General features: G+C 50.2%; 1 protein-coding gene across 1 annotated transcript; it reads left to right on the forward strand.

Moving 5' to 3' along the window:
- The first annotated feature begins 16,141 nt into the window (after positions 1–16,141).
- Bpifa2 (BPI fold containing family A member 2) lies at positions 16,142–25,108 on the forward strand. Its single transcript, XM_045157247.1, has 8 exons — positions 16,142–16,619; positions 17,596–17,737; positions 18,404–18,511; positions 19,352–19,504; positions 23,189–23,270; positions 23,930–23,993; positions 24,782–24,863; positions 24,953–25,108. The coding sequence occupies exons 1-7, from the start codon at positions 16,304–16,306 to the stop codon at positions 24,820–24,822; spliced, it is 906 nt and encodes a 301-aa protein (XP_045013182.1). The 5' UTR covers positions 16,142–16,303; the 3' UTR covers positions 24,823–24,863; positions 24,953–25,108.
- The last annotated feature ends 479 nt before the right edge of the window (positions 25,109–25,587 follow it).

Raw genomic sequence — 25,587 nt, forward strand, 5'->3', positions numbered from 1 at the left:
GAGAGAATGGGTATAACCACGACCTTCAGTCACTCACTGCAAACGAACTCCAGATGCATGAGTCACCTTGTGCATCTGGCTTATGTGGGTCCTGGGGGATTGAACCTGGGTCCTTTGGCTTTATAGACAAGTGCCTTAACCACCAAGCCATCTCTCTAGCCCTTCCCTGTGTTTTCATGTGTCAGTTTCAGAGTTTAAGTTCTTACATGAAAGTCCTTGGTCCACTTTGAGTTGAATTTTGCGCACAGTGGGAGATTGTGATCCAGTTCCATTCTACATGTCCAGTCTTCCCAGAACTATTTGTTGAAGAGGCTGTCTTCTCTCAAATGTTTTTAGTGGTGCTTTTGTCAAAAATCAGGTGGATGTAACTGACTGGGTTTATTTCTGGGCCCTGATCTCTTCCACTGGTGTGCTTTGTGCTGGTGCATTGCTCTGGTGATTACTGTGGCCCTGTGGTGTAGTATGAGGGACCATGACGACTCCAGCATTGTCCAGGACTTCTTCAGTCACGGGTCACTGAGTGCAGCCCTTACAGCTGTTCCCCGCAAGTATTTGTCACTATTCCTGCTTTGCACATACGGAAACCGAGGCTCCCAGTGGTTAATTGCCTCACTTACTTCCACACAGCCTGCAGGAGGCAGAACCGAGCTCAACGCACGTGTTCCGTAGAGGGCAGGGGCTGGAAGGGAAGGTGTTTAGGCCTTTGGGTGCTCTGCTATGTCCTCATTTTCTCCACTGCTACCTCACAGGATCGGAGCTCCCTCGCCACCTGCTGCCTCTGACTCTATGTGTTGTGACACAGCCCAGAGCCCATATCCCGGTGGTCACTGAGGCCACGTCCTGCCACAAATGAATGATCTCAAGCCATGGAGTCTCCCCATCAGCTCAAAGCCTCCCAAAGCTCAGGTCCTTCTGACATCAGGCCCATACCTGATTGCACAGGTAACATCTGTTTTCTCAACACTTTTATCAGGACCCTCTGTGTAAAGGACCTGAAGGACCCTGCTGCCTGGGCCAGACAACTGTGCAAAGAGCAGGGAGAAGAAGCAAGTGGAGTCAGCAGCCACTGTGTCATCCTCACAGCCTCAGAGGCCCAGGCATGAAGGCTCAGATGAAGGACAAGGCCTCCCTCTGGTACCCAAGGATCCACTAGGCGAGGCTCTTGGGAAACGCTTCCTCAACGATGCGCACCCTTCCAGGCCGGTCACACTCGACAGAGATCTGTTTATGCGGATCTGACAAGTTGCTCTGCACAGCATTAGTGGAGGGTCACGCTGTAAGCAGAAAGTTAAACAACAGGAGTTCCCTCCTTTCTACTAAGAATGTAGTCGAGACAGGCTCAAGAGTCTCCCTTCTCAGAAAGAATAAAGGCCACCCTGGAGTCACATGCCCTCCGGTTCCCTCCTTCCTTCTCTCTCCCAGCTCAGACAAGCTCCCTGGGGCACCAGTTAGTCAGCCTTGACCAAACTGCATGAACCACCAGTGCAGATTCAGGTCAGAGGAGCTGAGATGGGGCAGGGCCTGTGCTCCTGTGAGCAGCATGCTTCTTTCTTTTAGATAGGGCCACCCTTTCTGTTTCTGTGACTTATAGTGGTCATCCCCGGCAGAGCAGCCCCCCTGCGCCCCCTCCTGGCAGTTCTGCAGCAGTCAACGTGCAGAAAAAAAACAGAGATCAAGGCAGATATAACCGCATTCTGGTCATGGTCGCCACCCTAGGCCTCTGCCCTTCCACCTCACCTTTCCTTCAGGTGGGTTTTCATAATGGCCAACTACTGTTTTCCCTTGCCCTGTCCACTGTGATTGGCTGAAGAGTTCAGCAAGCTGACCTCAGCCAGGGTGGCGGGAGTCAGTGCTAGAACCACTGAAGAGACACTTAGGAAAGAAATGGCCTCTTCCTGCTGAAGTGAGTATGGCATCCATCTCTGCCATCCCTTCACACAGAGTCAGTGTGAAGCCAGAAGCCAATGCTGACGAAAGCAGAGGCCAGTCGTGGAGAGGGGAAAAAGAAAAGATCATTAAGAATTCTTTCAGTATCTGGAGTCAGCCAGGCCTGAAAACTACAAGCCCTGTAGGAGTCCCCTTCACACTTAGGTCACTGGCTTGTATCACCCACATCACAGATAACCCTGGCCAGTGCAACTGACAAAGATGTTGTAGTCTGCCCTTCTGTGTGCACCACCGCGGGGGAGGGGAAGATGGATGACAAGCAGAGCTGGGCACATGTCTGTGGGCAGGACGGGGGATTTGCACGTGTGACTTCCTGGCTCTGGTTCTAAGTGTACCTGGTACTGAGAGAGGCTGAGAGGAGTGGTCCAAAGGAGATAGAAGTTTGGGAGCTGAGATGTCCCAGACGTGAATCCTGCAAGGAACCCATGAGTGAGGAGAGTGATAGTGACATTTCTCCCCTGCCTTTGCTTCCCCTTTCATTGGGTGGCACCATGTCACGTTTAAGTGTTTCCATTGCTCCTTTGATTTAGAGCGTTCCCAGGTCTTCATGTAAGGATGATCAGTGGTGTAGAGGAGGTGAGGCACTGGCTCAGGATGAGCAGTGGTGTAGAGGAGGTGAGGCACTGGCTCAGGATGAGCACCGGTGTAGAGGAGGTGAGGTACTGACTCAGGAGGAGCAGTGGTGTAGAAGAGGTGAGGTACTGGCTCAGGATGAACAGTGGTGTAGAGGAGGTGAGGTACTGACTCAGGATGAGCACTGGTGTAGAGGAGGTGAGGTAATGACTCAGGATGAGCAGTGGTGTAGAAGAGGTGAGGTACTGGCTCAGGATGAGCAGTGGTGTAGAGGAGGTGAGATACTGGCTCAGGATGAGCAGTGGTGTAGAGGAGGTGAGGTACTGACTCAGGATGAGCAGTGGTGTAGAGGAGGTGAGGTACTGGCTCAGGATGAGCACCGGTGTAGAGGAGGTGAGGTACTGGCTCAGGATGAGCAGTGGTGTAGAGGAGGTGAGGTACTGGCTCAGGATGAGCAGTGGTGTAGAGGAGGTGAGGTACTGACTCAGGATGAGCAGTGGTGTAGAGGAGGTGAGGCACTGGCTCAGGATGAGCAGTGGTGTAGAGGAGGTGAGGCACTGGCTCAGGATGAGCAGTGGTGTAGAGGAGGTGAGGTACTGGCTCAGGATGAGCAGTGGTGTAGAGGAGGTGATGTACTGACTCAGGATGAGCAGTGGTGTAGAGGAGGTGAGGTGCTGGCTCAGGATGAGCAGTGGTGTAGAGGAGGTGAGGTACTGACTCAGGATGAGCAGTGGTGAAGAGGAGGTGAGGTACTGGCTCAGGATGAGCACCGGTGTAGAGGAGGTGAGGTACTGGCTCAGGATGAGCAGTGGTGTAGAGGAGGTGAGGTACTGACTCAGGATGAGTAGTGGTGTAGAGGAGGTGAGGTACTGACTCAGGATGAGCAGTGGTGTAGAGGAGGTGAGGTGCTGGCTCAGGATGAGCAGTGGTGTAGAGGAGGTGAGGTACTGACTCAGGATGAGCAGTGGTGTAGAGGAGGTGATGTACTGACTCAGGATGAGCAGTGGTGTAGAGGAGGTGAGGTGCTGGCTCAGGATGAGCAGTGGTGTAGAGGAGGTGAGGTACTGACTCAGGATGAGCAGTGGTGAAGAGGAGGTGAGGTACTGGCTCAGGATGAGCACCGGTGTAGAGGAGGTGAGGTACTGGCTCAGGATGAGCAGTGGTGTAGAGGAGGTGAGGTACTGACTCAGGATGAGCAGTGGTGTAGAGGAGGTGAGGTACTGACTCAGGATGAGCAGTGGTGTAGAGGAGGTGAGGTACTGACTCAGGATGAGCAGTGGTGTAGAGGAGGTGAGGTACTGGCTCAGGATGAGCAGTGGTGTAGAGGAGGTGAGGTACTGGCTCAGGATGAGCAGTGGTGTAGAGGAGGTGAGGTACTGGCTCAGGATGAGCAGTGGTGTAGAGGAGGTGAGATACTGGCTCAGGATGAGCAGTGGTGTAGAGGAGGTGAGGCACTGACTCAGGATGAGCAGTGGTGTAGAGGAGGTGAGGCACTGGCTCAGGATGAACAGTGGTGTAGAGGAGGTGAGGTACTGGCTCAGGAGGAGCAGTGGTGTAGAAGAGGTGAGATACTGGCACAGGATGAGCAGTGGTGTAGAGGAGGTGAGGTACTGGCTCAGGATGAGCAGTGGTGTAGAGGAGGTGAGATACTGGCTCAGGATGAGCAGTGGTGTAGAGGAGGTGAGATACTGGCTCAGGATGAGCAGTGGTGTAGAGGAGGTGAGGTACTGGCTCAGGATGAGCAGTGGTGTAGAGGAGGTGAGATACTGGCTCAGGATGAGCAGTGGTGTAGAGGAGGTGAGATACTGGCTCAGGATGAGCAGTGGTGTAGAGGAGGTGAGGTACTGGCTCAGGATGAGCAGTGGTGTAGAGGAGGTGAGGTACTGACTCAGGATGAGCAGTGGTGTAGAGGAGGTGAGGCACTGGCTCAGGATGAGCAGTGGTGTAGAGGAGGTGAGGTACTGACTCAGGATGAGCAGTGGTGTAGAGGAGGTGAGGTACTGGCTCAGGATGAGCAGTGGTGTAGAGGAGGTGAGGTACTGGCTCAGGATGAGCAGTGGTGTAGAGGAGGTGAGGTAATGACTCAGGATGAGCAGTGGTGTAGAGGAGGTGAGGTGCTGGCTCAGGATGAGCAGTGGTGTAGAGGAGGTGAGGTGCTGGCTCAGGATGAGCAGTGGTGTAGAGGAGGTGAGGCACTGGCTCAGGATGAGCAGTGGTGTAGAGGAGGTGAGGCACTGGCTCAGGATGAGCAGTGGTGTAGAGGAGGTGAGGCGCTGTCTCAGGATGAGCAGTGGTGTAGAGGAGGTGAGGCACTGGCTCAGGATGAGCAGTGGTGTAGAGGAGGTGAGGTACTGGCTCAGGATGAGCAGTGGTGTAGAGGAGGTGAGGTACTGACTCAGGATGAGCAGTGGTGTAGAGGAGGTGAGGTACTGGCTCAGGATGAGCAGTGGTGTAGAGGAGGTGAGGTAATGACTCAGGATGAGCAGTGGTGTAGAGGAGGTGAGGTACTGACTCAGGATGAGCAGTGGTGTAGAGGAGGTGAGGCACTGGCTCAGGATGAGCAGTGGTGTAGAGGAGGTGAGGTACTGGCTCAGGATGAGCAGTGGTGTAGAGGAGGTGAGGTAATGACTCAGGATGAGCAGTGGTGTAGAGGAGGTGAGGTACTGACTCAGGATGAGCAGTGGTGTAGAGGAGGTGAGGTAATGACTCAGGATGAGCAGTGGTGTAGAGGAGGTGAGGCACTGGCTCAGGATGAGCAGTGGTGTAGAGGAGGTGAGGCACTGGCTCCGGATGAGCAGTGGTGTAGAGGAGGTGAGGTGCTGGCTCAGGATGAGCAGTGGTGTAGAGGAGGTGAGGCACTGGCTCAGGATGAGCAGTGGTGTAGAGGAGGTGAGGTAATGACTCAGGAGGAGCAGTGGTGTAGAGGAGGTGAGGCACTGGCTCAGGATGAGCAGTGGTGTAGAGGAGGTGAGGTACTGACTCAGGAGGAGCAGTGGTGTAGAGGAGGTGAGGTACTGGCTCAGGAGGAGCAGTGGTGTAGAGGAGGTGAGGTACTGGCTCAGGATGAGCAGTGGTGTAGAGGAGGTGAGGCACTGGCTCAGGATGAGCAGTGGTGTAGAGGAGGTGAGGTACTGACTCAGGATGAGCAGTGGTGTAGAGGAGGTGAGGTACTGGCTCAGGAGGAGCAGTGGTGTAGAGGAGGTGAGGTACTGGCTCAGGATGAGCAGTGGTGTAGAGGAGGTGAGGTACTGGCTCAGGATGAGCACCGGTGTAGAGGAGGTGAGGTTCAGGCAGAGGTAGGAGGATCGCCATGATTTCAAGGCTGCCCTGAGACCACATAGTGAATTCCAGGTCGGCCTGATTCAGACCTTACCTCAAAAAAACAAACAATATAAAATCAATAAATAAACTATAATAAAATAAAAAGGAGACTAGAGGAAGGAATAGATGGATGAATGACAGGTCCCCTGCCCCAAGAAGGACCTGAAAGTGACACAGAACAAGGGACAGACAGAGGCCAATCAGCTAAGTGCAGGGAGCAAATCGGTGAACCTGTCCATGGCTGGAGGTTCACTGAGCTCATCCCACCCAGCCAGCCAGCCAGGCAGTTGTACAGGGTCACTGGACTGACCCAGATCCTGTGAGGACCTCACAGGTTCAACGATGGTGGGATCCAGACCTCAGGGTCTGGACTCGTATGAACAGCTGGCCTCCTCCCTTTCCTCTTGCTCTCTCTCTCCCGCCCTTCTTCCTTCTTTACTAGCTCTCTCTGCCTCTTTTTCTTTTCTATCTCTATTCATTTCTTCTTCCCTCTCACACTCTCATTCTTTCCTTGCTTTTCTCCATATTCTCCTTTTTCTTTTTCTCTTCCCTTCTCTCTTTCCTTTCTCTCCTTTCTTCCCTCCCAGTAGGTGAGTGGCTCAAGTTCAGGTGTGAACCACTAGGGTCAACGTTATGAATTCTTCATAACTGACTGACTTTAAAAGCAAAATGTTGACAAATCCCCTCACCTCCATTTTTTTCTTTTTTAAAAAAAGAATAGTTATTTAATGAATTAATTTGAAAGAGAGAAAGAGGCAAGAAGAAAAAGAGAGAGAGAGAGAGCATGTAAGTGAGCACCAGGGCCTCCAGCCACTACGAACGAACTCCAGCTTCATACACCACCTTGTGCATCTGGCTTTACGTGGGTGTGGATCCTGGGGAATTGAACCCAGATCCCTAGGCTTTGCAGGCAAGTGCCTTAAGGGCTAAGCCATCTCTCCAGCCTCACCCATTTCCTTCTTAACAACAACACACACACACTGACACGACACTTGATGGAGATGGGGGTGCACATTTCTGTGTAGGTTTTCTTGTGGAAACAGTCTGGGGACTGCCTCCATCTTCAGAGATAAGGAAAGTCCATAGAGTAGATCCTCCAAAATACAATTAGTGGCTGGAGAGATGGCTTAGCACTTAAGGCGCTTGCCTGAAAAACCTAAGGACCTACATAAGCCACATGCACAAGGTGGCACATGCATGTGGAATTCGTTTGCAGTGGCTGGTGGCCCTGGGGCACCCATTCTCTCTATCTGCCTCTCTCTTTCTCTCAAACAAATGAATGATAAGCAACTCAATAAAGTACAATTAGAAGCCCTGAGTCTCGTCTAATGTGGAAGAGGTGGCGGAAAGAATGTAAGAGCCAAAGGAAGGGTAGGACTCCTTACAACATGCTCCCCCTAGACACAAAATGGCCTGGATATCCATGACCTCACAGTGCCTGACACTACCTACACAAGACCATCATAATAGGAGGAAAAGATCATGTCATCAAAATAAAAGAGAGACTGATTGAGATGGGGAGGAGATATGATGGAGAATGGAGTTTCAAAGGGGAAAGTGAGGGGAGAGAGGGTATTACCATGGGATATTTTTTATAATCATGGAAGTTGTTAATAAAAAATTTTTAAAAAAGAAGAAGAAGAATCCCTGAGTCTCAACCCAGCCTATGCGAGCTTCCAGCCTCATCATCTGTCCGCTCTGGTCTCAAGAGCCTGGATAACTTCCTAGTCCTTTTCCAAACAGAAAACTGAATGGCGTTTGGAGATAGATACCCAGCTGGTTGTGAAGGGCTGAGTCAGTTAGACCAGGAAGCTGTCCTGGCTGGGGATTAGCAGTTGGGGTAGGATGTCCTCGCCTGGGACAGCTAATCCTTAATGCCTCGCTGGAGATTTTCAATGAGAAATTCATCCCACGACCCTCGTGGCCTGGGCCTTTGTTCCCAAAAGACAAGCAGTATCCGTTGCAAGGAGACTTTCTGTCCATGGAGAGGGGTGAGGGGCGGGAGTGCTGTCGCAGCTTCTCTTTCCAGGGTGACTCAGGCCCAGACATGAGGTGACCTCTGACAATAGCAACTTCTTCCCACACAAGTGCCCTTAATATGTGTGTTATGGGCTGGAGAGATAGCTTAGCAGTTAAGCGCTTGCCTGTGAAGCCTAAGGACCCCAGTTCGAGGCTTGGTTCCCCAGGTCCCACGTTAGCCAGATGCACAAGGGGGTGCACGCGTCTGGAGTTCGTTTGCAGAGGCTGGAAGCCCTGGCAGGCCCATTCTCTCTCTCCCTCTATCTGTCTTTCTCTCTGTGTCTGTCGCTCTCAAATAAATAAATAAATAATTAAAAAATATATATGTGTGTTATGTAATGGAGCTGCCATCATCACTGCTTCCTGTGTTGACGGCCTGCCACGTACAGAGACACTCACATGCGTTCCCCACCTGTCCTCTGGAGGGGCAGGGTCACGCTGTAGGCCTCCATCCAAGGTCATGCAGCTAGCAAGGAGTGAGGATTTGAACTCAGGCCCTCCTAATCCTGGGGCCAGGCTCGGACTCTGCCGCCTCCCTACCCTTTTGATGTCTCAAGCTTTTGCCAGTCCGTTGTGTCAAGGAGAAGCAGAGACAAGGTTTGTTGATTTCACTTTACAACCGGAGCAGGGGACCAGCAGCATATCACCGCCTTCTGCTCCACCCACTGAGGCTGGGTTTCTGGGGTGTGAAAACCCATTCTGTACAAGATGTCAGCATGGCCTTGGGCTCTGTGTCCCACAGTTGGGCAAGAGGGATCTCACGTTTCTAGAACTCAGTGGCAGGCAGTCAGGAAGAGGGTCCAAGGTCAGATGCAAGCCATTACAAGGGTCTGATGGATGGGCTGAGTGCCCAGGCTGAGCCTGGCTGCCACCTGCTCCCTGCTTCATGTGCCCATGGTGGAGCCATGGTCAACACTAGAAAAAGTCTCACTCCCAGAACCGCAGAGCCACCCTCATGTTTAGGACAGGCCCACGGGACGTTGCTTCCTGGGGAAGCAAAGGGACAGTGACCCAGATGCCCACCTCTATACTGTCCCCAGTCCAAGGTTAAAGGCTCCCACCTGAGTTTCTGGGCTGTTCTGGCTTGTAAGGCTCAGGGCCTTCAGCATGGAAACCAACCCAATCAAACAACAGTGGCTGAGGGAAAACAGGATGTGTAAGCCCAGGGACACCTGCCCAGTCATCGGACTTCTGCCCTTGTGTGACCTTGGCAACCACCTTCCTATCAGAACCTCAGTTCCCTCAAATGGAAAAACAAGGCTGTCAAACTTGCCTCCTGGAATCCGCACAAGGATTCAGGCAAGCCTGGCACGCCAGGGCACCTGCCCAGAGGGCAGGTGAATAATGCTCACTGCTGCCCCAGGAGGCCACATAGTGGAACTGCCACTCCTCTGCTTAGGGCCCAAGGTTCCCGAATGTCCCAGCTCAGATGGAAGAGGTCTGTCTGGAGGATGAAACAAGAGGAAGTGGAAAAGCTCCTGGTGACAAAAAAGAAAAAAGTTCCCGGTGGCAGCTGTCATTATCAATGGTCTGCTCGTGTGGGTCTAGGCCTCCACAGATCGTACTGTGGAGGACTGAGCACCCGAGCCAGGGTTTTTCTTGTGCAGGTGGAATTGGCGCCCTAGAAGTAGGACTAGCTCATGGAATCTGAGGTGGAGGTTACCTGTGACCCTGGGCAGCTACCCTGGGCAGCCTGAGTCCCCAACTCAAAACAACCTGGGGATGGGATTCAAGCATCTGTGTTTTAAACTAACCATTTAGATGATTTTGTTTAACCTTTTTCTGCAAAACAATGTGGTTTGTTGTTGTTGTTGCTGTTGGTTGGTTGGTTTGGTTGGTTTGGTTTGGTTTTTTTGTTTGCTTGTTTGTTTTTTGTTTTTTCGAGGTAGGGTTTCACTGTAGCCCGGGCTGACCTGGAATTCACTATGCAGTGTCAGGGTGGCCTCGAACTCACGGCTATCCTCCTACCTCTGCCTCCCGAGTGCTGGGATGAAAGGCGTTTGCCACCACTCCCAGCACAAAACAATGTTTTAAAAGCTATTGCTCAGAGTAGAAACTTCACCAAAACCAAAAGTTAAAGGAGAGAGGGCATGGTGGCGCACACCTTTCATCCCAGCACTCGGGAGGCAGAGATAGGAGGATCACCGTGAGTCCGAGGCCACCCTGAGACTACACAGTGAATTTCAGGTCAGTTTGGGCTACAGCAAGACCCTACTTCAAACAAACAAAACAAAACAAAAACAAAAAAAGTTAAAGGAGGAAAATAAGTGCTTCAAGGCTGCCCTCTGCCTGGAATACTTCCCCGGCTCAGGGCCAGCAGGGGGTGAGAGATGGTCTTCCTCTGTCCTTGATGTCTTCTGTATTTGCACCATGGCTGTGTGACCCATGCATGACCACTGGACAGGGGTCCCATGGGAGTCCCAAGGACACAAGCCAGGACTGCTGAGGGCTAAGAGGCAGGGAGCCAGCTCCCATGCTTTAAGAAAAGAAACCGGGGAGGGGGGGGGCTGGAGAGATGGCTTAGTGATTAAGGTATTTGCCTGCAAAGCTAAAGGACTCAGGTTCAATTCCCCAGTACCCACGTAAATCAGATGCACAAGGGGGCACAAGCATCTGGAGGTCATTTGCAGTGGCGTTTGCCGCCACGCCCAGCTGGCTAGAGACCCTCGCACACCCATTCTCTCTCTGTCTGTCCCCATCCCTCTCCTTGCAAATAAAAAAAAGGAAAAAAGAAAAGAAACCAGTTAATGGTGCTTGCTTGCAAATCCTGTGGGCCCAGGGTTCATTTTCCCTGTATCCACATAAAGCCAGATGCACAAAGTGGAGCATGCATCAGGAGTTCATTTGCAGCAGCTAGAGGCCCTGGCTCACCCCTTTTCTCCATCTCTCTTCTAGCTCTCTCGGCTTAAATATAAATAAAACATTGAGCTGGGCATGGAGGTGCACACCTTTAATCCCAGCACTCGGGAGGCAGAGGTAGGAGGATCGCCAAGAGTTCAAGGCCATCCTGAGACTATATAGTGAATTCCAGGCTAGTGTGAGACCCTACCTCAGGAAAAAATAAAATAAAATTGGACCAGGTTGCGCATGCCTTTAGTTTCAGTTCTTAGGAGGCAGAGGTAAGATGAATGCTGTGGGTTCAAGGCCACCCTGAGACTACATAGTGAATTCCAGGTCAGCTTGGGCTAGAGTGAGGCCCTACCTTGAAAAAAACCAAAATAAATCATTTTAAAACTCAAGTACCTACAAACTTTAGATACTGACTGGATCCAGCCCTCAAATTATGCTTTTAAAAATATTTTATTTATTTATTTTTGAGAGACAGAGAATGAGAATGGGCACGCCAGGGCCTCTAGCCATTGCAAATGAACTCCAGATGAATGCGTCGCCTTGTGCTTCTGGTTTATGTGGGTACTGGGGAATCGAACTTGGGTCCTTAGGCTTCACAGGCAAGTGCCTTAACCGCTAAGCCATCTCTCCAGCCCCCTTGATTTATGTATTGGCTTTTGTTTCCTGGCAGGCTTTACTAGCTAAATCGTTGTATCTGAAGACTTGATGGATGAAAACGTATCCAAGAGGTCCATGGAAAACCACCTCCTCCTGTGGGGGTAGAAAGATGGTTTGTTCCCATCAGCAAGTTGCTAATGTGATTCTTTTTTCTTGCATGTGCACGTGTGTAGTATGCACGTTCATATATGTGTGTATGTGTGCCATGTGCATGTTCATGTGTGTGCATGTGTATGCACATGTGTGCAGAGGCCAGAGGTTGACATCAGGGGTCTTCCTTGACTGGTCTCCACTTTATTTGCTGAGGCACCAGGATCTCTCACTTGAACCCAGAGCTCACCAATTTGGCTCCTCAAGGGTGCCATCTACACCTCATGATAACACAATTCTATGTACGCCGACTCCACCTTGCGGCAGGGAAGCATCTCTTCATGTAAGCCTAGCTTGTGCTGTCCTTGCATGTGTACATACGTGTCGTCAAGCCTGCATGTGCTTGTTCCACACACTCTCAGGACAAGGATTTGGTGGGGGGGGGGTGGCATCTGGAAGCAGGAGGTCTGGTTTCTCCCATCCTGATTGGCTTAGCCCAGTACAGGCCAGACTTGGGAGCGCCCAGCACTCTAGCGGAAGGGGCCCATTGTGGAGGTGTGGTGAAGACAGGTCCATGTGTGATCTGGGGCCAGTGGGCTTCAGAGAAGGAAGTTACTGTGAGAACTGGCCCCTTAGAAGGTGAGTCCTTTGAGCTGTCTGGGGAAGCCCAGGGTCCCCAGCCTTCAGGCCTCTCCCAAGGAGACAAGACTTAGTGCCAAGTCAGTGTGACAGCTGGAGAGATGGCTCTATGAAAAGCACACGAACTTCAGTTCAGGTTCCCAAAACCCATGTTAAAACCTGGACATGGTGGCACCCACTTGTAGTCCCAGTGCTGGGGAGGCAGAGACAGGAGGATCCCTGGGGCTTACTGGCCAGGTAGTCTAGCAAAGGCAGTGAGCTCCAGGCTCAGTGTGAAGCTGTCTCAAAAAAGTGGGGGCAAGCAGGGTGGGGTAAGTACTGCCTTTAATCCCAGCACCTAGGGAAGCAAAGGTAGGAGGATAGCTGTGAGTTTGAGGCCACCCTGGTTCTGCATAGTGAATTCTAGGTCAGCCTGAGCTAGATCAAGACCCTACCTTGAAAAACAACAGCAATCAAAAAAAAAAAAAAGTGGAGGGCTAGTAAGATAGTTTAGCCATTAAGGGTGCTTGCCTGTGAAGCCTAAGGATGCAGGTTCAATTCTCCAAGTCCCATGTAAGCCAGATACACAAGGTGGCACATGTGTCCAGGGTTCCGTTTGCAGTGGCCAGAGGCCCGGGTGCCCCCATTCTTTCTCTCAACCTCTCTCTCCCCACCCCTCTGTCTCTAATAAGTAAATAAAATTAAAAACTTTTTAGGGCTGGAGAGATTGCTTAGTGGTTAGGGTGCTTGCCTGAAAGGCCAAAGGACCAAGTTTCAATTCCCCAGGACCCATGCAAGCCAGATGCACAAGGTGGCACATGCATCTGGAGTTCGTTTGCAGTGGCTGAAGGCCCTGGCATGCCCAGTCTCTCTCTTTCTGTCTGCCTCTTTTTCTCTCTCTCTTAAGCAAATAAATAAAAATCTTAAAATTATTTTTAAAAACTTTTTTTTCAAAAAGTGGAGAATTGAGGCAGACACTCAGTGTCAGGCTTTCTCCTCCACACAAGGTGCTCACGTGCACGCTGCAGAGAGAGCAGTGGGAGGCCAGGGACAAGGCAGGTAGCATGCGACTCCTGACCCCGCCCAAGCACACTTGTGGCAAGGCACTAAACTTTCCTGAAGCTTGCTCCTGGCTACCTGTGACCCTAATGCTGAAGCAGGTTTTGATCATTCTCAAGGACCTGTCTACCAACTAGGTGGACCACGCATGCCTGGGGAGGGGACATGATTGTCCCCTTGAGGCAGCCATTCACACTGAGGGCTCATTTCTCCCAGGCAGGAGGGAAGGCGAGGGGAGGATGCTCAGACGCAGGGGCGGTGGGTAGAGGGATCTGAGAGCCACATTTCTACCCTATGTTGCTGGATAACCATGGGCCGGTGACTTCCCCCCTGTCTGAGCCTCGGTTTCCAAATGATGACTGGACATTCACCATGACGAGCCCGCCGGCACATCCTCTCATTTCTTTACCCCAGCCCCTGATGAAGACCCTCCTTGGCAGCCACAAGCTCCACGAGATTAGGCCTTCATCTTGGCAGAAGCTCTTCCCCCATCCATCACTGCAGCTCAAGCATCCTGGGTGACCTTTGAGTTGGAAGTCTCTTGGCTGGGCTTAGGTTATTTTCTTTGGAGTCTCCTAGGATGATCCAGGAACCAAGGCTTGCTTCTCATCCTGTCACCACCGTATATAAGGGCCACTGACACGCACAAAATCCTAGGAGACCGTGCAGAGGAGTAAGGATTTCATATCATCCTGCCCCAAACCTGTAAGTAGTGGGTTTTCTCCAGGTGATGCCCTGCATAGAACTCTTCAGAGGGCTTTGTGGGCAAGGTGCAGAGGGAAGAAGCTGTTTGGATTAGCAAACTTTAATATTTCTCTCAAAGAAATATTTATATATATATAAATATATATATATTATTTATTATATATATATATTTCTTTGAGAGAGAGAGAGAGGCAGAGAAAGAGAGAAAAAGGGAGGGGAGAGAGAGCGAGCATGGACACACCAAGGCCTTCTGTCATCGTGAACGAACTCAATACATGGGCCACTTAGTGCATCTGGCTTTATGTGGATACTGGGGAATCAATCAAACCTGGGCCATCAGCCTCTGCAAGAAAGCACCTTTAACTACAGAGCCTTCGATTAGTAAACTCATGATTAGACCAAACTTAGAGGCAACAGAGTACGTTGTGGAATGCGTCAGGCTCACTAAAAGTGGAATCTGTTGGTGGCTCACAACTTCACTAATAAATCCTTGTTTTTACCATGTGGGGACAGGCTAGGCTTCTTGCTGGGGCCAAAGGCTCGACAGTGACACAAGTTATGGTCTTTTCCCTGTGGAGCCCACAGTTTGGTAGGAAAGTCATCAGGTGACCTAGGATGAAGGCAGTCGGGCAGTGGACTCAGTGGGGGTGCGTTCCTCCACCTGGACTCTGGGAAGGGGCCAAGGAGCCTTCCAGAGGAGGTGAGGTTTTTCTGAAGCCAGACAACCCAGACAGAGGAGGAAAGATCCTCCAAGACCAGAAGGCAGCATGGACACAGGACCTGAGTGTTAAGTGTGGGCCCGAGTTGGTTGGACTTTGCAAACCCAGCTCTGCTACTCCCTAGCTATGTCTCTCTCTCTCTCTCTCTTAATGAGAATTTCAGGATTTTGGTTAATTTTATTATGCCTTTCAGTGGTGTTTTCAGACATTTAGTTCATGAGTCCCTCTCCTCCATAGCCCTTCCGTTTCACCTGCCCCCTTCTTTTCCATCATACCCCCTCCTCATCTCAATCAGTCCCTGTTTTAATTTTGATGTTATGATCTTTGCCTCCTCTTATGATGGTCTTGTGTAGGTAGTATCAGGCACTGTGAGGTCATGGATATCCAGGCCATTTTGTGTCTGGAGAGAGCATGTTGTATGAAGTCCTGCCCTTCCTTTGGCTCTTACATTCTTTCCACCACCTCTTCCACATTAGACCCTGAGCCTTGGAAGGTGTGATTGAGATATTGCAGTACTGAGCACTCCGGTCACTTCTTTCCATCACCATGATACCTTCTGACTCGTCCCAAGGTCACTGCCATCTGAAAAGAGAAGGTTCTCTACCAAAAGTGAGAGTAGCGTTAATATAAGGGTGTGAACATTAACAGAAGTGCTTACTGGCCTACCCCCTTCTTTGACGGGTGCCCTTCCTGCCCCCCAGATATCCTTCTTTCTGCTTTTATGTCACATGAGCTCCATTATAGTCTTTGTACACTCTCCCCGAGGATCTCTTCTCTCTCCCTCATAATCCCCCTTCTAGTTTCATGACCTACACGAACCGTGTCCACATATACACAAGTTTAAATCTGTGCTGTGGAGAAGACACATGGTATTTGTCTTTCTGAGTCTGGATGATTTTGCTTAATATAATAATCTACAGCTACAGCAGGGCATAATGGCGCACGCCTTTAATCCCAGCACTTGGGAGGCAGAGGTAGGAGGATTGCTATGAGTTCAACGCCACCCTGATACTACATAATGAATTCCAGGTCAGTCTGGGCTAGAGTGAGACCTTACTTCAACAATAATAATAATAATCTACAGTTGCATCTGTTTTCCTTCCTGCAAATGTCATCTCATTTTCCTCATGGATCAATTAAGTTCATTTGTGTGTTTGTACTGTAAGGTTAAAAAAATAAAATAAAATTACTAACCTGCCTTCTTAGCTTTTGTAACATGGCTTGCTTGCCACAAATTGACTAAAAAACAAACATTTTAAGATGACAGTCTCTGGTTAGCCCCTGCCCTGAGACCCTAACCAACTTGTTGCTATTCTTAAACCTTGCTCAACTGCCTAGTTCCCGAACCCTGTCTCAGTTTCCTGGAACCCAGGAAGCCACCACCCTGCCTGTGGTCACTTCTGGCCTAGACATGCAACACCAGACAGACTCCACCAATCAGAATCCACCCTATATGGAAAGTCTCCTGAGCAAGACCCCCTCCCTAGCTCTGTGGGTTTTCCCTATATAAACCCTGCAAAATTGCTATTTGGGGTTCTTTACCCCTCCTGTGTGAGGACTCTGTGTTGAGCCCTGGTGAGTCCCTCCGTGAGGAGGGGTCCTAACAGTACCATGGATTCTTGATCAGTTCATCTGGCCATGGACATCTAAGCAGGAAGTTAATCTGGGGAGCGACAGGTGTTCATGGACTTTCCTTTTTCCTTGTTCCTCCTATGATCATATAGGTGTCAGGACAAAAAAAAACAATGTTCCAGCTTTGGAACCTTGTTCTCCTGTGCGGCCTGCTCACTGGGACTTCGGCGTCACTTCTCGGGAATCTTGGCAATACTTTGAGCGCTGTGGACCCGCTGACGTCCGTTCTTGGCAACGGTGTGAGTGGTGTGGTAGACCCTGTGAAGTCTGTTGTTGACAATGGTGTGAGCGCTGCAGACCCTCTGAAGTCCGTGCAGTCCGCTGTTGACAATGGTGTGAGCGCTGCAGACCCTCTGAAGTCCGTACAGTCCGTTGTTGACAATGCTGTAAGCGCTGCAGACCCTCTGAAACAAGCTCTAAACAACGCAGGTGAGTCAATGCAAAGCTCCAAACACCTAGGCCAGGATTTAACTGCCAGAACATTATGCCTGTAATTCCAGAAACTACCACGTGGGGGTGCTGTCCTGTTTGGATGGCTTACTGAGAAAGGGAGTGAGGGCTCCTTAATTCCTGCCTCATTCGTTAGTTACCATTTTAAACAATTCTACAAGTATCCTCCTATACATTCTATCCTGGTAAACATTTGCCAACACAGGCATAGGACAAATTCCTAATAGTGGAATTTCTAATTTTCAAAGAGTATGAAAAACAAAGTATGCACTTTTTAAATGATGGATGACATTATTTCTCACTGGAAATATTTTCCACACATATATCCTTTTTTTTTTTTTTTCATATGTACCATCTGACATATACCATGGCATTGACTCTATTTCCTTCCCTGGAGACCTGCTCCCTGGTTTTTCATTCCCCTGGAGGCCTGTTCCCTGGGCCTGTTCCCATCAGGCCTCTGTCCTCCTACTTCTGTATGAATTATTGCTCTCTGGGCTGGCTGCAGAGCTGTCACTCTGAGGTCCCTGTTGGACATGTTCATGAGTTGGAGCCATAGTCCTTCCTCCATTCTAGACTTGCCAGATCTTGGTTTATTCGTCCATTTTGACCACGTACTTTCTCAAATTCTTGTGAGCTTCTCATTTAGAGTAATAGACCTCCTCAACACTCGTTCAATCAATGTTAATTGATTAGCCAGTCAATCAATTGCTTTGCTAATGATCAATAGATATGAGTATAAATACACAAGGGTACCCTAGCTGTGTGACTGGGCATATTCTTTAACCTTTGGGGGCCTCCATTTCTCATGGATAAAATGAAGGCAGTAACTGCAGCTGCCTCATGAAGTAGTGACAGAGGTTAAGGGAAGTAACACGAGCAAACCAACTTCTCAAACCAAGAGGGTAACAGCGTAAGTGGCGCGTGACACTAAATGTCGACTGTCTTTCAGCAGATGTCCTTCAGAACCTGAAGGTTGACTTGGGAGCTGTTCAAAATACCAAGGATTTGCTGCTTTCCAAGAGCAACATTCTAGAAGCTTTGAACCTGGCGCTCCCTAGCACTTCCAACCTCCCTTCAGTTGTGAACGGTTTGAGGTGTGTTGATACCCCATAGTGTTCTGTGCGCCTGGAAAAGGTTTCACATTTAGAATTTGGAAGTCAGACTGTTCAGGGCTCAAGCTCTGGCCTTAACACTTGTGAGTCCCCTTGGGGGGAAAAAAAAAGAAATCCTCTCTATTTTAGCTTCAGCCTGCTGTGTGTTAGGGTCAGGGACTCACACTGGTGAACAGGGTACAGCAAAGCTGGAGCTAGCACGTGTAGCAGACAGCTTCAAGTTAACTGTGGTGAACGTCCAGACCAGGCACAGTTATGGAGGAAGGGATTTATTGAAGCTTACAGATCCGGGGAAGTTCCATAATGGTAGAAGTTGGACCCCTCTTAAAGGACCAGGCAGAGAGAGAGAGAGAGGCCACAAGCCAAATCCCTAAGACCACATCCCAAAACAAAGCACACTTCAGAAACTCCAGGCACTTTGCATATTTTTTAGGTTGGAATGCCAAATTCACCTCCTCACTTTAGGGCTGGACTCCTCCTCCAGCCAAGTAGCTGGAAATCCAAAAAGTTTTAACAAACTCCTGAATCATTTGGGGGAGGGGAGAGGCATTTATTTAAACTACCATAATAGCAATGGAGCCCAAATGCTCACAAACCCTGGCCTAGGAATGCCAGAAGGACTAATGGGGGAATTGTGGTTCGGTGCAGGTTGGACATCAACAAATTCAGTATCCTGGACCTCAAAGTGGGTCTAGCAAAAGACGGCAAAGGCATTGAGCTGAAGTTCCCATTGGCTGCTGACATCTCTCTGTGGCTGTGAGTAAGCGGCACTTTGATGCGGGTGGGCGGGCGGGGGGGGGTGCTGGGTGGCCTTGTGCCTCAGTTTATTGATCCATCCAGAAAGAAGGGAACTCCCCAGATCTAAAAATTCCAATAAAATATTCTAGGGGCTGGAGAGACGCTCCATGCATAAAGTGTGGCTGTACAAGCATAGGATGACCTGGGTTCGGATCCCCAGCACTCACGTAAAAGCTGGGCGTGGTGGCATGTGCCTGTGAGCCCAGTGTATGGGAGGCAGAGACAGGGCTTGCCAGCTAGCTAGTCTAGCCAAGTCAGTACGAGACCATTCCTCAAACAATGCCTAAGGAAGACACCAAACACTGACCTCTCTGGTCTGCACATGTGTGTATGTCCCCTCTAAGTACATCCATCCACACATGAACATGCTTACACACACGCATGCATACCCTACTGGTACACAGGCCGAAAATGAAATATCTTTATTCTAGTGAACACAGGCCATTTCAAGTCTCTTTCCAAAGAATGTTCCATTGAACATCTTTCTGAAATTCCAATGTTGATCTGAAGGTAAAATTTGAAAAACAAAATTGAGATGGCACTTCCACACACAGAGATAAATGAACACCTATAAGCATTGACTACTACCTTCATTATTGGTGAGTGCTGAATAAAAATCTCACCTACCCTAAACCTGCATGGTCCACACATGTAAACGCCATAAAGACTATGGACTGTGTGGACACCGCCCGTGGACTTCTTGAACAAAGTCCACACAGGTAGAGGCCCATAAGGGGGCATCTTGCAAGGTTTTCTTCCAGACCTCTGTCCATTGTGAATGAACCTTATTTCCCGCAGGCCTCTCATTGGCCAGACAGCTGACCTGAGTGTCAACTTGAACCTCATAACTGGACTCAGGATAGAAACAGATCCCCAGACCAAACTCCCTGTCTTGGTGGTGTCGGGATGCTCCAGTGACGACGACAAAATCGCACTTTCCTTGCTGAACAGGTAAGGCCCGTCCAACTCAGCAGGGCTGGGATCTCAGGGGACGTTTGGCTTTTCATCTCAGCGCTGCGGCTATACCTGGGAGGTAGCAGAGTCAGATCTGAAGTTAGGGCAATCTTGGTTCAGGTATTAGCTCTGACACGACATCATAACTTTATAACTAACTTCATCTCATTTTCTCATGTGGATGTGATGTGCACATGTGGGTATGCATGCTCAATATGTACGCAGGCATGCATATATGTGCAGATGCATGTGTGCATGTGTGTGGAGCCCAAAGGACAACCATGCTATCATCTTCAGGAAATTTACCTTCTCTTCCTCTTCTTCCTCCTCCTTCTTTTGTGATTTTCCAAGGTAAGGTTTCACTCTAGTCCAGGCTGACCTGGAACTTCTTAGTCCCAGGCTGGCCTAAAACTTACAGCGATTCTCCTACCTCTGCCTTCAGAGTGCTGGGATTAAGGGCGAGCGCCACCACGCCCGGCCTCCGTCCACTTCGTTTTGAGACTCGGCCTCCTACTGGGCTGAAGCTCACTATTAGGCTAGGTCGGCTGACCGGGGAGCTCCAGAGGCCTTCCCGCCCCTGCCTCCCCAGCACTACTATTACAGGGGCACGCTGCCACGCCTGGCATCTTAACTAGGCACTGGGGATCAGACTCTCATCCTCATTGAAGACTTTGCCCCCACTGGACTATCTCTGTAGCTCCAACATAATCTTCCGGGGGCTTGAGTTTTCACATCTGTAAACTCAGAGCAATAAATAATGACCCCTACTCATAGGCTTCTGAGATAAATAGATGAGAAGATACAAATGCTTAGCAGAGAGCCGGCAGTGATAATCAATCAAGAGAACACTCACGCTGACTGGAGTCATTTGTCCTCTTCCAACACCGAGGTTAGGAGTGCTGGCCTCTGTAGCCATAACTAGGAACTTGCCTGCTGCCTTCGGGGTCTATCAATTTGCTCTATGCTTTTAAAAAATATTTTATTTGTTTACTAAAAAGAGAAAAAGAGAGAGGGAGAGAATGGGCACACCAGGGCCTCCAGCCACTGCAAATGAACTCCATATTCATGCACCACCTTGTGTATCTGGCTTACCTAGGTACTGGGGAATCAAACCTGGGTCCTTAGGCTTCACAAGCAAGCACCTTAACTTCTAAGCTATCTCTCCAGCCCTGCTCTGTGCTTTTGGAACTTTGTCACTAAGTGTAGTATGTTAAGGATTATCATGCTGTTTAGGAGAACTGACCCCTCTATCATCACTGGATGATAAATACATAAAATAATATTAAAATTGTACCGACCTTCTTGCCTCCAATTGGGAGGCAACTTGGGGATAAAAGCCTTCTAAGGGCTCCAAGGTCAGGCTGCACCCAAACCATTCTCCACACACACTGGGAAATTCCCCAAATGAGATCCGGAAATCTTAATCTTCTTGGTTTAAATCACTGTTCCTTGATAATCCTCAAAAATACATTCTGAACTGCACAAGCAAAGTTGGCTCAGGCAAGAGGGTGGAGAGAGAAAGGGCGGTGTCCGAAGAAAACATCCCTGGAAGCCAAGGACCAGGGCTGGCGGTGGGCCGGCGGGGAGGGGTGCTTGGTCACGTTCTCTATTCTGTCTTGATAACCACCCCCAGACACCACTCCATCCTCCCCCTACCAAAGGATCTGCCACAGCTTTCACAGAGATAACCCTGGTCCCAAAGAAAGGGTCGCCACTCTCAGATGCAAATCCAAAGACCACGCCTGGCCAAGCAGCCCCATGGACTTCATGCAGCTGCGCTGGGCCAGGAGCCCCACTGGCAAATGGCATTGGCCCATGATTCCAGCCCACTTGGAGATTTTTCTCTTTCTCACGTTGGATCCAGTCCCACGCATCCCTCAGTGGTCATGGCGACTTGGGTTGATGTGACCTCACCCTTGCCCTGATCCAGCCACACTGACCTCTGTTCTGTGTCTCAGACAAGCTTTTTCCTACCACAGGGTCTTTGCGTGGGACGCTCTGGCTCCCTTGAATATCTTTCTCCTTATTCGAACTCAATATATCTTCTCACTCATCAAGGTTCCTCCTCTTCTTCCTCACGAGACTCGGCTCTTGGCCTTCGGAGTGCTTGTCTCGGGCTGTGATGGGTGGATGGCACGTTTTCTTTTCTCCTTCTTTTAGCCAAAAAACACATCGAGCATTTGGCCTGCTCCAGTCAGACACTGTTCTAAGCTCCTGAATACTATCTGGGGAGGACAGACAGGGTTCCCCCGTTCCTGTGTAGCATCTCCTGAGGGCATTCAGCCCACCAACAAAGGAACTCAGGGGACTGGGGAGATGATTCAGTGGGTAACAGCACTTGCTTTCAAAGCATGAGTTCAATCCCATGTAAAAATGAGAGGCATGGTGGTGCGGCGCTTGTAACCCCAGCACGGAGAACACACAGGAGAGGAGAGGAACTCTGTAACCAGGAGGCTCCCTGGAGCTGCTTACCTGCCCGTCTAGACTGCTTGGTGAGCTCTGGGCCAATGAGAGACTCTGTCTCAAAAAAAAAAAGAAAAGAGAAAAAAAGGAAGAAAGAAACAAAGTGGACTGTATTCCTGATGAATGACACCTGAGGTGGTCCTCTGGTTTACACACACACACACACATTTAAGAAAAAAAGAAAACTGGAGGCTGGAGAGAGGGCTTAGCAGTCAAAGTGCTTGCCGGCAAAGCCAACAGACCCAGGCTTGATTCCCCAGAACCCCTGTAAGCCAGATACACAAGGTAGCGCATACATCTGGAGTTCATTTGCAGTGTCTGGATTCCCTGGCACATCCATTATCTTTATCTCTCTCTCCTTCTCTCTCACTCTCTTTCCCTCTTTCTCACTCAAATAAATAAAAAGAAAAAGAAAATTGGGCTAGAAAGATGGCTTAGTGGTTAAGGCACTTGCCTGTGAAGCCTAAGGACTAATGTTTGACTCTCTAGGTCCCAAATGAGTTAGACGCTTGGTGATGCAATCACACAAGGTCACACATGCACACAAGGGGCACATACATCTGGAGTTTGATTGCAGTGACTAGAGGCCCTGATGTGCCAATTCTCTTTCCCTCCCTCTCTCTCGCTCTCTCTTTCACTCTTGCTCCCTCACATTAAAAAAAAAAAGGCCAGTCTGTTGGACTTGCCTCAAAAAAGATAAAAATAAAAGAAAGAAAGAAAGAAAGAAAGAAAGAAAGAAAGAAAGAAAGAAAGAAGAAGAAGGAAGGAAGGAAGGAAGGAGGAAAGAAAGAAAGAAAGAAAGAAAGAAAGAAAGAAAGAAAGAAAGAAAGAAAGGAAGAAAGAAAGAAAGAAAGGGAAAATCAAGGAAAATGATGAGCTCTGCACAGACCATAGCTTAACCAGGACAGTGATGAGAACAAATCCTCCTTAGCTGAGTGGTCAGGAGTGGCCACCCTGAGTAGGTGACAGTTGTGTGAAGATGAAGGCAGCAGCAGCCAGTCTTGGTGACTGTGGATTAGAAGCTGATTGAACCTTGCCTGGCCCATTACTGCAAGGCTTAGCCAGGAGCTGTAAACGAGCCATGAGGCGGCTGTTGAAGTGGTGATCCATCTGGATGTGAGCATCTCAGGCTCCGGGGTTCACTTGACTTCCAGGGGACCCTCTTGGCCATGCTACCTGCTGAGCCAGACTTTATCAATGTCTCATCTTTTTTTTCAGACGAAGCCCACTGATCAACATGGCTTTGGACTCGGTGTCTAAGCTCCTAGGAAAGACTGTGACATTCGTGCTGCAGAAGCAAGTGAGTTTCCCACACCTGGGGCCCAGAGCCTGGCCAGGCAGAAGCAGGAGAGGCACTTGCAGGCCCAGGTGGCTGTGTTCCAGGGGACATGTTTGCTGCTGAGGTGTAAACCCCTGGGCTGGAAGGTCTGCTGTTACCTCCTCCTCAGTCACTAACTAAGCTTGAGAGGGAGGAAGCAGAGGTCCGAGGGAGGCCTGGCATCATCTGAAATCAGCAGATACCCCCACTTGAGCCATTTACATAAGCGTACTCCACCAATGTTTTTATCTAAACGAATGCATTCAAGGGATCTGCAGGGGGTTGGGAATTCTGCTAGATAGACCCAGAGCACCATGAAGCCCTCCAGGGTTCCCAAGTTTAAGGTTTCTGAAAATCTGGGATGTCAGCACTCTAGACGTTTAATTCTCAAAGTTCTGAAATTTTGATGTTCTAGCGGCCTGGGGAATTTCAGTGTTTGGTTTTTTTTTTCTTGTTGTTTCTTTGTTTGTTCGTTTTCTGTTAGGATTCCATACTTCCAGAATCCCAAGGTTTAATTAGGTTCGCAGGTCCTGGAAGTGAGCCCCTCTGTGTGAGGTGGACAGTGTGTTTCTAGCAGAAAATCATCTCTTTGCCCTCCCCATTTTTCTCCTCTGATGCCCCCCCCCGCCCCTCTCTCTCAGGTGTGCCCAGTAATCAACTTTCTCACCAGCCAGCTGCAAGTAGAATTGGTTCAGGAACTCGCCAGTAAGTCTCAGCTTGGGGAAGGGGGCGTGTTCCTTGGGTCAAGCCCTCACCTCTGCCCTTGCCCCAGGCAGCAAGCAGCTCTGCATCTGAATCCAGTAGAGGCTGCAGCTTCTCCTAGCCACTTGGGGACACTGATAAAACCTTAGCTTCACCAGCATGACAGGGTCTCTGGAACATCTGGCAAAATAAATAGAGAAATTAAGGTGTCAGGGCCCTGAAGATGGCTCTTCTGTGGAAGTGGCCACCACACCTGTCTCTTGGACAAGTCACTCTTATGTCTTTTGTTGTTTATTGTTATTTATTTATTTGAGAGTAACAGAGAGAGAGAGAGAGAGAGAGAGAGAGAGAGAGAGAGAGAGAGAGAGAGAGGGGAAGGGCGAGAATGGGCGCGCCAGGGCCTCCAGCCTCTGCAAACGAACTCCAGACGCGTCCGCCCCCTTGTGCATCTGGCTAACATGGGTCCTGGGGAATCAATCGAGCCTCGAGCCGGGGTCCTTAGGCTTCACAGGCAAGCGCTTAACCGCTAAGCCATCTCTCCAGCCCCCATTCTTATGTCTTGCAAACACCACTGCAACTGGATTGTCACAAGAACCCCCTGTGCAGCGGGGCACCGTGCTCTACCCATTTTCCGTATGAACAAGCAGAGGCTCACACGCGGTGTGAGCGGTGAGAAGGTCTCACGCTGTCAGACGGACCAGCAAGAGGGTGGTGACCCCTGGGGTGGATACCTGGTTAGTTTTCCGCGGCTGAGGCTGACGGCCAGGTTGCCCCTCCTTTGCTTCCCCCAGCTGTCCTCCAGGCCCTGCCGACGCAGCAGCTCCTCATCTGAATGCGAGGACCGAAGGCGGCGCGCCGTGCTGCCCCCTGCTGGTGAGCGACAGCGCCCGTGCAGCGCCTGCCTTTGCACGCTTGATGCGCGCCCTGGGCCTGGCTGCAGATGTCCCCTGCTGTCTTCCCAGGGTGACACCCGGCGGCTGAGATCACCTTGTTCCCTGAGAAGAGCTGAGGAGCTGCCCTCGTCCACGCGGAAACGCCTGAGCCCAGCCACGGGGACCCTGGGACTCCGTCCTTTCTTCCCCTTCTACCCTCTCCCCAGCAATAAAACACCAACTGCAGTCCCCTGTGTGGCTCGCCTCAGTCCTCCCACTGGGATTTGTTGGCAGGGACGGGGAGGGCGAGGGCCAGCGAAGGAAGGGGAGCGTGGTAACGGGGTGGCAGAGGCGTGATTCAGAGCGGGAAGGGACATCAGGGCATGTCCAGGCCCACGTCCTTGTTTTACACCTGGGTCACTGAACCATGGGCAGGGCGAGCAACTGGTCACATAGCCACTGTGAGGAAGTAGCAGAACCCCAAACCACACAGCGCACACACCCCACACAGGACACACCCCACACAACATACATACACACACACAACACACACCCCACACACCATACACAGCACACACACCCCACACAGCACACACCCCACGCAGCACACATACACCCCCCCATGAACCTGTAATGTCTCCCCCCACCCTCTTCATGCGTTTGAACACTTGGTAGAACAGTGTTGGGCAGCTATGGGACCTTTGGGACCATGGCCCTGGTAGAAG

This window comes from Jaculus jaculus, chromosome 8 (genome assembly GCF_020740685.1).
Source record: "Jaculus jaculus isolate mJacJac1 chromosome 8, mJacJac1.mat.Y.cur, whole genome shotgun sequence".
NCBI lineage: Eukaryota > Metazoa > Chordata > Mammalia > Rodentia > Dipodidae > Jaculus > Jaculus jaculus.